At 48.6% G+C, this 13,626-nt stretch overlaps 1 protein-coding gene across 14 annotated transcripts in view; it reads right to left on the reverse strand.

Moving 5' to 3' along the window:
- The window catches only part of SNX13 (sorting nexin 13), a 558,687-nt gene that overhangs the window by 129,326 nt on the left and 415,735 nt on the right, over positions 1-13,626 (reverse strand). For all 14 annotated transcript variants that reach the window (XM_085630906.1, XM_085630899.1, XM_085630907.1 and 11 more), the window contains one exon: positions 1,270-1,380. In XM_085630906.1, coding sequence (XP_085487032.1) covers positions 1,270-1,380 — 111 coding nt within the window. The remainder of the gene's footprint in view (positions 1-1,269; positions 1,381-13,626) is intronic.

Genomic DNA, 13,626 nt, shown 5'->3' on the forward strand with positions numbered 1-13,626 from the left:
AAATAGGACCATGACGTAAATTGCCTTTCACAATAGGCAGTGTCTTTGGTTCAACACAGAATCACATTTTAAGTGCTTCTGTGGTATAAACAATTGTTTTACAATCTGCACCCAAGCACAACTCATATGCTCTGTTAGACATACATTGCAGGCATTGGAATGTGACCTCACCATATTGCTATCTAATGATCAGAGAGAGAAAGGGTTCCTAACTTGCCAGAATAGTGAAAGATACAGTAATCAGGAAGAAAGCATCAAAGCTGTGAGGGTAAAGAATTTAGAGCCAGCAGGTGAATCAAGGTGACAGTCAGAACAGCATCTCAGAGGGTGGTATTAAAGGGTATTGAAATGTTAACACTCATAAAAACGTTGAACCTTTACATCTGACCACGATAGGACATCCTATTGAAATAAATAGAATCAGGGACAAAAAAAACTAGGGAGGGTAACTTTTGTAGATAAAAGAGTCGAGTCAAAGAGTGGATCAAGCCTTACGGATATGGTGCTTTAATCCCCCCTAGTTGCGCCAGATACAATCATAAATTGAGGCCCGGAATGCCTCCTTGACTCTAAGAAGCAGGATGTAGCCCCCTCTTCAAACTTTAGTGTTTGGTCTGTGCCTGGGTCTTTTACCTTCAGTAGACATTTAAGTGTGTTCAGGAATTTTTAACTTGTTCCAGGACTTGAATTGGTTTATGTTGGAATAGAAGGAAATGGCCAGCTATCCCAATGCAGAATAGTCAGGTGCAGATTTGACGTCAATTCTTTCAACCATTTGGGCATGCCTCGATTTAATGACAGAACACACCTCTCATGAACCGCTCATTCTTTGATGCTAGGATGATGCACTGCTTTCTGGACCAGCACAAAACACCAGCAAAGTTCAAACCAGAACCATGGATTTAACCAAACCCTTATTAATCACAAAGTAATTCATATTGATGTGGTAAAATTATTGGACGTTGTCAATGAAGATTATTAACGATTATTTGCCAGACTTTGCGAACTAAACTGTGTACCCAGTTTAAGGTCATATATCTGCCCGACAGAAGCTGGATTATGCTTGTTTAAACTAAACCTCAAACTTGTCAGATAAACAAAAAGGAGTTAACTAGAAGTTGTTGACCATTATGCATCTCTGCTTTTCAGGAATTTCAAGCAATTTTAAAACACTTTTACATTCTGACGTTTAAAATACTTAACATATTTTTCATTAATAAGCCATGGGGAAACAATGAAACTTTATGTTCATTATAGGCTTATGTTTACCTTGCGGGCAAAATCTCCTTTTCCTTTGTTATAAGCTTTGTTTTCAAGAAAGCTGTGTACACACTGAGCTATTTCTGGACAGGCTTTCACCAACTCCGCATTCAATAATATCTAAACAGTAAAAAGAAAAAGAAAACAGTTGATATATATGGCATTTTTTTTTTAAATGGTCCACATTTTTCTTTAAGATCATCTATAAAAAACTATTCAAGGTTTGTGGTGCGCATGTTGAACATGCTGATCATATAGTAAGGAGAATAGCTAATCAGACAGTCCCCCAATTCTAACAGTTTTTCTATGTGGAAATATCAACTTTCAAGTGCCAGTTGGTTAATTCCTTTGTTTTTTCACAAGCAATCCTTAGGCACTTATTCTTGAAAGGCTGCAATTCACTGACGCTTAATACACTTCTTAATACAATTTTTTCACAAGCTCAGTACAAATTTAACAACAGCCCCGAGAAATCTGCATGACTGGAGAGGTCAAATGGTCCAGTCTACAGGGTTGAAGAAGCATGCTCAAGGCTTTCTTGGTTCAACTTTCATAACCATGCCAGGGCAGAAAGGCATCCCTCACAAATACACGAGGTGATGTGTGCAGCATCAAAGGACAAAGACAGTTAAGATGTAAAGCACTGAAGGTCCATGTAAAGTGTTTGCACAAAAAGCTTAAAATTAAATAAGACCAAAACAGAGGATAAAATGGAGCTTATTAGGATGGCAAGGGGGTCAACAGGTGTGATTTTAAAATCTCCCTAAATAGAAACAGGGCTAAAACTCTCAAAAGTCATTTAATGGTGACATTTAGAATAGTCCTAACAAAACAATTCAGCCCATAGGTGGCAGTCTTCAAGGAGTAAGGGAGGACTACAAATTCTGACTATCAATCGCTTTCAGGTCGAATCCCGTCGAGTCAGAAACAAATTTCGCCCTAAAGCTAAGACCTAAATTGAAGACCTTATGGCCAAGGCATAGCTTACATTTTGATCGTAAGGCATTCCTTCTAGGCCAGGCCCCGGTAGTGCCATATGAGTAACTGAAACTGGGAGGATGGCTTAGTATATGGTGCTCACTTTTGTAAGTGTAACACCTGTACTAATCCAGGCAACCCTTATGGTGATTGCAGTGGTTTTATACAACCTTAGAAAGCTCTCTAAGTGGTAGCTGTGGAGAGCAGCCTTCAGGCTTAGTCCAGAAGAAGTGTAAAGCAGCTTGTTTTACCACTACTTAATCTTATGGTATAGTTTAAGTGAAAAAGAATCGCACAGCGTAGCTATAAAAATATGTATTTTATTACAAACACTCACTAACACATTGTAGAATCTCCTACCCGGAGATACAAGTACAATACACATGATACTTAGGAAATAGAGCACATAAGTAGCACAAATACACAGTGGTCTCCAGGGGGAAATCAAACCATATACTAAAATAGTAGAATGCGAACCACGACTCAAGACAAGAGTGGACCCTCAAGAAGAAGAAGAGTCGGGGACCCAATGAACCACCCAAGGTGAGCATCTAGGAACCTCACAGGGGTCGTGTGCAGAGTGAGAACACGATCTGGTGCTCAATGTTAGTCGCTGTTGCAGTTTTAAAGAAAAAGGACCCTTCCCAGCGGCCCCTTGAGATAACCCATGGAAGATGGAAGGTTTGAGAGTCACCCCACCCGTGGATACCCCAGGCACCAGGACATCTACATCAGAGAAGCCTGGTGCATAGGTGTCAAGTGACATCAGAAACCGCTGTAGACCACACTGGAGGACTTCAGGAAAGATGCTGCTGGAGAAGAAGATGGAGTCCGGTGGAACCCAAACGTGGATTCAAGGTGAGAAGAACCTGCAAGCAGAGGGGACAGGGTCTATGCCACTCTGGGGTGACAAGGAGGCAGACAGGAAGAATGCCCACCGATTTCGGGGATGCAGGAGAGGTTGACGGTGCCCTTGAAGTTGCAGCTGTGCGGACCAGGCGACGCTGGGAAAGTCCAAGAGCTGTTTACGAGCTGTCCATGTCGGATGTCGAGAGCCAGGGGGTTCAGTGCCCGGCAGGGGCACCAACAATCCTTGGCAGCGGCAAACAACGTAGGCGAAGAAAAAAGTGCAGTGTTGGGACCAGCAAGGTTCAAGTGACTCTCCACGAGCAGGTAAGTCGGAGCAGGCCATGAGCAAGCAGGGGAGCCCACTGGAGCCAAAGAAGACACCCAAGAGGACCCACAGGTCAGAGGCACAGGAGTCGTAAGAGGACCTCGAGCAGCTCACTAATGAAGAAGGCCCTAAGTGAAGAGGAAGCGGTAAGGGCGAAGATCTTGGCTGTAGAAGTTGATGAGGTTGGAGCTTCTTGGAGCCCGAAGATCTCTGGAGGGGAGAGTCAACAAGCCTTGGCAATGGCAAGTTGACGCGGTGCACCGGGGATATGTTACAACGGCTCCGAAGAGGAATACTGGCCTCAAACTCAGTATGAAGACAGTGCAGGCCTTGATGGAGTTGTAGAACCACCACTTGTGTTGCTGAGCCTTTTGGAGTCAGTGGGCACTCAGGATCATCAGACCAGTCAGCTGTGCTGCGGTGCCTGTAGATGCAGGAGAGTGACTCCTTCACTCCAAGGGAGATTCCTTCAGGTGTCTTGGATGTCCACAGGCCTGGTGAAGAACCTGTATGGAGCACGGACACAGATGTTGTAGAAGACCAGAAGGATAACGAGACCAGGAGCAGCAGGACCCTTCCCCGGTGCAGTCTCGGTTCCCAAAGCAAAGTCTAGCTATGTCCAGAGTGTCCAGACGGTCGAAGTTGAAGTGGTATGTGATCTGAATCTTCTCCGATGACGAATCTAGGGACCCACCCACAGGTAAGCCCTTAAGCCCCTTAGGAGAGGGTTGGAGCGATTCAGGGGTCCCTCCCTGGGGAGGGGCTGTACAGTGGGGAGGATACTCCCATGTCCTTTGTCCAGTTTCACGCCAGGGCAGGAGCCAACGGCTCCCTTAACTGGTTTGAACTGGAGTATGTAAGGAGGGCACTAAATATGCCCTTCAAGCAGTCTCAGTGGCACTGGGAAGTGTCCCCACCCTGCCCCAATACACTAAACCCTGTCTGGGAGGTGGTCACACCTCCCTGTAACAGAATATCTACTGTTCTGCCTTCCCCTGCTCGAGCTTGGCTCAGCAGCAGGATGGCAGAAACGTCTCTCTGGTCGGCAGCAGCCCCAGCTTGCTCTCCGGTTTTGGAAGACTGGCACCAGGGAGCACTGAGGGCCTCCCAGAGGAGCTTTACAGTGCATGGATTCATACCCCCATATCGTTTACGGTGTGGATATATGATTCCAACATGTTTGATAACAAACATGACAGGGTTCGTTACAGCCAGTTTAGAGCTGGTCATCGCATAATGACGTATGGCCACTCTATATGTCATAATGGCTGATGCACTTACAACTCGGCAGAATGGACTCCGAAGGTTGCAGGGGAACCCATCTCATGCAGGGGCACCCTCCCACTTACGACCCAGCACCTTGTCTTCAAGATTGAAAGGCCTGCCTTAGGAGTGACTTATAGGTTTTAAGTGTAGTGACCTCAGATATAGTGAAACTGTTATCTGTAGTAAGTGGTGCTAGCATTGGCAGGCCTGGAGTCAAATTTGAGTGGTCTCTCGTGGGTGGCATAATACATGCTTCAGTACATGGGAGACCCCTGGTGTACCTATGCCCTGGGTACCTTAGAACCATATACTAGGGACTTACAAGGGTAACCAAGCAGCCAATCTGGAGTATACCCAAGTACTCACCATGTCCAATTTAGGGAAGAAGCACAGAGACTGGGGTCCTGGTTAGCAGGATTCCAGTCAGACTTGTCAGAAAACATAATGACACCAGCAAAAAGTGGTAGTGACCATGAAAGCAGATACTACTTTCCTACAGAAAGTGACAACGTACTAAATGTTTATAGTCGGCAAATGATCCAATGAAAAATAAAAATTCTTAACTTTTCTATAATGCCAAAGACTCTGAACTTAGCAAACTATTTGTTGTACGTTCCTTATCCTAATTTGAGCCGGGAAGTCTTAATATTTCAGATGGGGGTCAAAAGCAACCAACACTGTCAGAGTGAGATTAAAATCCTGTCAAAGTGCAGCAGTCAACTTCGTAGGCCAATGAGTGGGTACATATTTATGTTTGTTGTATAAGTTATTAAGGATAATATTGTTCTGCAGGCAATCATCCCCAAGGGAGAAGCTCCCCCGGAATCCTCTCCACTAAAGGATAGAATATTCGATGACTATATGCCCAAAAAAGCTATCTCCCTGACCTATCAGAAACTAGTTAATAATGTCCCTGACCCCCTCTTGCAACTTCATAGGAATTGGGAAAACGATATTACAGATGTAGAGGAGGAAGATAGGCAGGAGGCCCTGGCCTCCCCAAAAGAGGTGGCAATTTCTTCAAGACTAAGGCTGATACAACTTAAAACATTACACAGAACAGATCTCTCGGGCCCCGCGCTGGTCTAAATGGGATACAGGGAGGATCCCATGTGTGAGAGGCAGTGTAACCTGGAGGGTACATTTATCCACATACTCTGGGATGTGTACACATTAAAAGATATTGGGAAGGGGTGCTCCGCTGTATGAATGAAGTACTTGGAACAAAGATGCCACCAGAGGTCAAAAGATGCCTCCTAAACATCTGTGAACCTACAGATCTAGGTAGTAAAGAAAGAACATGGGCAACGTTAGGAATGGTAGTGGTCAAGCGTAATATAGCAAAAGCATGGGGGGGCGAAGGAGGAACCAACTGTGAATGCTTGGAAGAAAGATATGGACTTGTGTATGATAACAGAAAAAACAGTGTACGCATCTCGGGCTGTCCTAAGAAATGAACACGAATATGGAACAAGTGGAACGTGTACAGAGGGAACATTTGTACGCCCCCTCTCGCCAGATCCTCCTCCCCTTTAGGTAGTGAGTAGCACTGAAAGATAGGAGGTGTGAAGTGGGTGAAATAAGAAACTATGTGAAGTGATAATGTTTATGGAATATGTCTCAATCTCTGTGCGCATCTAAATGAATAGCGATTGTATTATAATACATTTTGTCATCAATAAAAAGAATGACAAAAAATAGAAAGGATAAAATTGTTTACATCTTTATCCATTAAGGCAGGCCGGCGGACTGTTACATCGACCTTCGACATTTTGTCTAACTTAGAATCTGATAAGGAAACGAGGAACTCTTTTTTTTTTTTTTTTTTTTTTAAGTTTTCAAAAACCTTTATTCAGCAGATAGTGTCGATACACGGCGTGGTGCCTACAACCTCGTCGGGCCGGCAGCGTGGTATGTTAGTCAGAAGAGTGTAGGTATACACAGCGGTTCGCCAACAACCCTAAAGGGCCGGCCGCGTCATAGTATATATGTGTTACATTTCCTAGTTGTGTGCGAGGTCATTATAATGGAACATTATCACAACGTACATTGTGCAGCTGAGGAGGGAAGAGCAAAGACAAACAAATGGGTAGTCCGTCACCGACATCGCGAACATTAGGGACCAATCAAAGAAGTGAAGCAACAGTTGCTCAAAAAAAAAACGAGGCATCAAGGAAGTACACGTCGAGCGGGACCACTCCGCTCTCCATCCGCCCGTCCACCCCACTCTCTTTCTCATTCATACAGGACTCGCTTTGCAAGGGGGGGGGGGGGGGGGAACACACCTATCCGCCGCAGTCAGCAGCCCGGCGGGCTTCCCCGTAGGCAAATGCGAGGGGGGGAGCGGGGGGGGGGCGGTGGCCAGCACCGTGCAGTCCATCCTACTCCGGCGCCCCATCGGGGGCATCAGGCGATGCAGCCGCTAGGTAGCACCGCAGTGGAGCCCATATGTCCGCGGGACGGGACGTTGTTGGCAACAGTTCAGAATAAGTGCTAATCTGTTCTTGACAGTAGGCAAGGTCACGAATCCAGTCCTTGAACTTCGGGGCTCTACCCCTACCCCATCGACAAGCAACCCGTCTTTTAGCAATGAGGAAGGCAAGCGCGACAAACCTGCGGTACCCCGCGCGTATGGGCTCTACATACCCCAGCAGAGCAAGGAGGGGAGAGGGCTCCACTACAGAGTCGATCATTTTGGAAAGTGCTTCGCATACTTGACACCAGAAACGGTGTACTGCTGCGCATTCCCATGCAAGGTGCAAAAAATCCACCCTGGGGGCCTGGCATCTGTCACATCGGTCATTATCCCGAAGCTGAAAGCGGCAAAGTCGCGCAGGGGTACAGTACAGTCTGTGGACATACTTGTAATGTATTATCCTGAATCGACTGCTAGCGGAGATGCGTTCCGTCTGCAACAGACAGAATTCCCACTGTTTGTCCGTGAGCGGGGCAGGTAGCTCTTGGTCCCATTTAACATGCGCTGCCAGAGAAGGCGCCGGCATGGAGGAGTGCACCGAACGGTATATTTTAGAAACAAGTTTGGTCGGGACGTCGTCGCGCAGGATGCGGTTCAACGGTTCCATGGGCGAAGGTTCCTGTGGAAAGTCAGGCATAAGCGCCCTCATCCCTTGTCGGAGCCGGAGGTACAGGAAGACATCGAGTGGAGAGGGCTGTATGCCTGCATACAAGTCGTCCATCGATCGAAAAGTGCCATTATGGAACAGCTCCCCCCATGTCGAGACGCGAATGTTGTGCAGTAACTTGTGGAACCCCGCCTCCTGCAGTAAGGGCATACTGGGGTGATAAGCCAGGGGCAAGAGTGGCGTGTAGAGGAAATCCAGGCCCACCCTAGCAGTCAAGTACGTCCACGCGGACACCGTACTGAGCAAAGCTGAGGGCGTTTTATCTCTACCTGTCACCGGGATAAACAACGCGCCCTCTACGGGGACCGGGTGTGCCAGCCAATGTTCAGCCGCGAGTTGGGGCATATATCTGGGCTGTCTTATCCAGAAGAAAGCGAAATGCGCCTGAGCTGCATAATAGTACAGTTCAAGGTCGGGGATGCCAAAACCACCCTGATTGTACGGCTTTATTAGAGTCTCCCATCTCAGCCGAGGCGCCCTGCCACCCCACACGAGTCTAATAAGCTCAGTGCGCAACTGCCGAAAAAAAAGGCGCCCGGATGGAAGGGAATATTCAGGAATAGATACAGCAATTGTGGCAGTATCACCATTTTGATCAAAGACGATCTGCCCGCCATAGAAAGAGGAAGGGAGTTCCAGCGCGTCACATGCTCCGCAATGCGCATAATCGCCGTACCGTAATTAGCCCGCATGAGTTCCTCCCTGCTTTTTTCAACGCGTATGCCCAGGTATTTAAAGTCGCCCTCACACCAGGTGAGGGGGAAATCCATTTCGAAACGCTCGGTTGAAGGCGTTAAAGGGAACAGACAAGACTTGCCCCAGTTTATCTTGATCCCAGAAATCTCACCAAAACGGATAAACTCCCTGAGGATCGTATTTAGATTGGCCACAGGGTCCCGTATATAGAGGGTAATATCGTCCGCATACATAGACACCAATATCTGTCTCTGAAAGCATCGTAACCCCTTGTCTTTATGATGTTGCCGCAATCTTGCTGCCAGGGGCTCCATAGCAAGAGCAAACAGCAGAGGCGATAGTGGGCACCCCTGCCTGGTGCCTCTGGAAATGGAAAAAGGAGCAGATAGCCGACCATTCACCAACACTTTGGCTCTAGGGCCAGTGTATAGTAGTTTAATCCAGGAAATGAATATACTGGGGAACCCCATTCGCTCTAGCACTTGGAACGTATAATCCCATTCCAGGGAGTCGAAGGCCTTGGTGGCATTAAGGAAGACCGCGGCCATAGGAAGGTCATCATGCACCGAGTTCAGAATGGAAAAGAACGTGCGCAGGTTATGGGACGTCGCCCGGCCGGGCACAAAACCAGCTTGGTCAGGCAAGATCAAGTTGGGGAGCAAGAGATTAATGCGAGTTGCTATGAGCTTAGCTAATATTTTCACATCACAATTTAGCAGAGAGAGAGGCCGGTAAGAATCAACGTCATTAGCTGCTTTACCTGGTTTAAGCAGGGATGTGATGAGGGCCATACGCATGGATGGGGGCAGGGAGCCGACCTCCAGAGCATCTTCATAAACTTCTCTCAGGACAGGCGCCATAAAGTCGATATAGGTCTTATAAAATTCAATGGGTATCCCGTCAAGCCCCGCAGTCTTACCCGACCGCATGTGCATGATAGCCTCTCGCACCTCGTCCAGCTGGAAAGGGGTGCTAAGAAACTCCTGTTGCGTAGGGCTAAGCCAGCCAAGCGAGACATCCCCTAAGTAGTCCTGCAAGTGGAGGGCTCCGGCTCGGGCAGACGAGTAAAGCCGGTGGTAGTGCGCGACGAACCTATTAAGGATCTGTGTGGTGTCTCTGTACAGCACGCCATCCTCCCCCAAGAGCTCCACGATGGTATTAGAAGGGCGCATCAGGCGCACTGTCGCCGCCAAAGCCTTACCCGGCCTCTCACCTTCGCCATAGCGGCGAGCAACCCAGTGCTTGCCTCTGAATTTCACCTCTCTAGCGGCTTCCTCCGTGTACTCAGTAATCTTTTCGCGGATGCTCGCAAGCGTGGCATCATCGGGATTGGCAGCCAGCGATGTCTCAAGCGTCCCCAAGTCCGCCTCCAAGAGGCGAAGACGCGCCAGCAAGCTCTTCAGTACACCCGACCCTTTGGCTATGCACATGCCCCGTAGCGTTACCTTAAATGCATCCCAGATGGTCGCGACATCTGCCACCGAATCTTTATTGCGACGGAAAAAGTCAAGACATTCTTCGCGCAGTTCTTCCTGAAACAGTTCGTCCAACAGCATCGTGGGCTGTAGACGCCAGGCCGTCTTCGGAGGGCCAAGGTCAGGAGCCCGCAGAGTGACTCTGACCGGCGCGTGGTCAGAGAAGGTGCGAGGGAGGTGAGCCGCCCGGTCGAGTGCTGCCAGAAAACGCGGCGCCAAGAGGATGTAGTCGAGCCGCGCCCACGATTTCGCCTGAGCCGTGGTGTGCGTACCCTCCTGTGAAGTAGCGTGGAGGTGCCGCCATGCATCAAACAAGTGGTGTTCTGCAAGTATCGCCAGCAGCGCTCTGCGGGATTTGGTGAAGTGATGGGGAGCAGGGTGGGATCTATCCATCTGCGGATCAAGAGTGGTGTTGAAATCCCCCCCCCATATGAGGTGCTGCGGGCCGGCACCTATTATGGACGCCTCAAGGTCTGTGAAGAATGGACCCACGGAGGCCAGGAGAATCTTCTCCACATAATCTTCCATGCGCCCTGTGTTGGTGGACTCCGGAACCCCCACCACGCGAATGTTATTACGTCGGCCGCGAGCCTCCAACTCCTCGTTTTTAGCTGCGATAACTCTCAATACATTATCCATTCTTGAGAGTTGAGAGGTATGTGAAGCAACGGCATCATCATTGTCGGAGATCCGTCTTTCAGCCTCGGTGATACGTTCTTCATGAACGTCCAGTTTCTGTGCAAAAGCATCCATTCGGGAAGAGATGCGATCTACTTTGTCGACTACAGTAGCGAAGCCCTGTCTCATCTCCTGCATCAGCTGTTGCATGTCCAGCGGCGGCGAGCCCGGCCCAGCGGCAGTCGCTGGGGGGTCGGCCGGGCCCCCAGAGTCAGGCGCGCCCCGCAGTCCCTTCTTGGCCCCCGGGGGGGGAGACGCGGAGCACACCGGTCAGTCACAGTCCGCCAGCAAACACCTCACGATAAGCAGCCGACTGTTGCACAGTTACAGGGCCCAGCCAGATCACCTAAGGCAAGGACCGGCAGGGAGATAGCACCTCAAGGCCACCGAAACGGACAGCCGCCGTCCTCAACGCTCTGCAACAGCGAGAGAGCAGTCACCGCCGCAGTCCGCAGTCACTTCGTCGCCGTACATGCAAGGGACAGACACAGGTATTAGGACGCCCCACACGATAGGAACCACACGGTTGTGTCACCCAGGGCTTGTCAGGCAGCCGCCTCACGCACTTGACTGTCGTATCACGGCCCAGATGAAGGTCCAGGGCGGCAGATGGCCTAAACAGTACTCCACAGGGACCAGAGCTCCACCAATAGTCCCCACGCCGGTACTCACAGGTCAGCAAGCGATCGCCATCCGCTCCAGGGGGACACTCAGATCCGCCGAAGCCGCCACCTCGCGCCTCATCGGCACAAGACTCCACGCACGGAAATGTGCAGAGGACCCGGGGGAGGCCCGCACAGCAGGGATCCGAGCCTTCCTCTGGGCCGTCCGAGGCGAAGGGGTGGGGGGCCAGACGGGGTCACCACAAGTCGATGGGGGGAGTGCTGCAGCGCTCGGCAGGAGCTCCGGACCTCGCAGGACCCAGGATCAAGGGGGGGGGGGCCCCGCCACAGGACACTTACTCCGGCGTCACAGCAATCCCCAGGCAGGAGGGTCAATCCGCTCTCCGAGGGCAGAGGGGGGAGTGCACTGAAGAATTTCGCCGCGGGGCCCACCTTCCTCGTGGCGCGCCGCGGACTCGCGTAGACCAGCCGCCCAGCCGCGGCCGCGCTCAGCTAGCGCACGGGTCGCGGTCTCGCTTCAGCTGCCTCTATCTTCGCCACAATCGGCTCCACGACCACCAGACTCAGACCGGAGCTGCAGGGGGCCAGTAGGAGTACAGCCCAGCGGTTATTGTCGGTCCGTCAGTCGGGAACAACAGGATATATGTAGGATTCCTGATCCAGGCTGCAGGAGCCTCACAGGAGTGCGGCCATTCTGCTTGCGCGCCCTCTAGCGCCCCCAAAACGAGGAACTCTTTATCCCCAAATATGAGAACCACCTTCCTTCAGAAGACTACAGGCCATCAGTGTGGAACCTTTCTATAACTGAATGCGGTAACTGCATTCAGTTATAGTAAAAGGGCCAGTCCTCACAGGAGGTTGCAAATGTAGAAAGGAGGGACTATTAAGCCTATTCATGAATCAAAAGCAATAATTTAGAAATGACAGTAACAGGAGCCAATTGAAAAGATGGGTGGAGCTTCAAGTCCATACCTAAATACAGCATGCCTCGCAGATAAAAGTGTGAGTTTTAAATTATAAACAAAATGGCAAAAATACAATTAGGAGTTCTTTTAGGCCCTTTTACAAAAAATGGCCACAGAAGTAGGTAAGAGGCAGAGCAAGCTGATCCCACAGTTTGCCTGCCAGAAACAAACAATATAAACTGATGATCGATATGGGATAAAGAGTAAGCACAAACAAGGTAAATGAAGAAAGAGACCTAAATATGGAATCAAAAATAGTAAGAAATAAGAGAACATACATCATGTGTGGCCAGGTACTGAATACATGTAGGAGAAAAATACAGAGTGAAACAGAAAATGACAACAGCAACCGAATGAGTTAATTTAATAAAGGTGAGGTGTAAATTGTATTTGAAAGAACACAATCAATACACACAGAATGAGGAATAATTTGAAATGAAGTAGTAGCGTATTTGGACAGACCAACAAACAGGGATGAACAACAACTGAGATGAGAAAGAGCTAAAGTTTGAAGTAGACGTTTCAGAGAAAAGGTGCCTGACTCAGTTGTTCTTTAAAAAACAGGCAGAGGAGAGGAAAGATACAGATAAGGAAGTGCAAACACAAATTTACTGAAGACAAAAGCCGGGAAGGTTTGTTACATGTAAAAGAAAGAAGAAACCAATAAAAAACTAAAAAAACATGTAAAAACACATTTTCAGCAGTTGTACGTTTGTGATAGTGAGAAGCATGAATGGAGATATATTAGGACAAACCAAACAGTGATCCAAGCTTAAAGGTGTAGCATTTAAAATGGCAAAGGAATTATCAAGTAAGAATGGTGCACTTAGTATAGGAAGGCATAAGAGCAAGAAGAACATGCGTATTCTGTATAATGAAGATGAAAAAATACTAGGGCGAGGAATTAAGGAGGGACAGTGTGCCCATCCACTGCCTTGTACAAATCGTTGCGCCTCCAGGAATTTGCCCTTATCCAACCACAGATGAACTAAACCAATGAGTTCACAATGTTGGATGCAGGTAAGGGATAGAAAGGATACAACATAGTAATGACTTTGCAGTACATCACATGTGACAGTTCTGACCCGTAACAACAGCTATGAATTGGGAGGTAGCTTGACTTCTGTTCTTGGTAAAAAGAGCATATCTATTCCGATTCACATCCTTGGCAGGTGGCTGGTTTCTTCAGTAAGTGCAGCATAAAAGTAAGGTGTAGGTCCAACACAATCAGGGCGCAGCTAAGAAAGATGCAGGTTTTTTCCTGACATGCAACCCTGATGGATGTTTGCTTGCAACTCTTCTAATCATGGGTCTTTTAAATCAATCCATGGAGTGGTGATTAGGCCCTAATCACCACAAGCTGACCTT

The sequence above is a fragment of the Triturus cristatus genome, chromosome 10 (genome assembly GCF_964204655.1).
Source record: "Triturus cristatus chromosome 10, aTriCri1.1, whole genome shotgun sequence".
Lineage (NCBI taxonomy): Eukaryota > Metazoa > Chordata > Amphibia > Caudata > Salamandridae > Triturus > Triturus cristatus.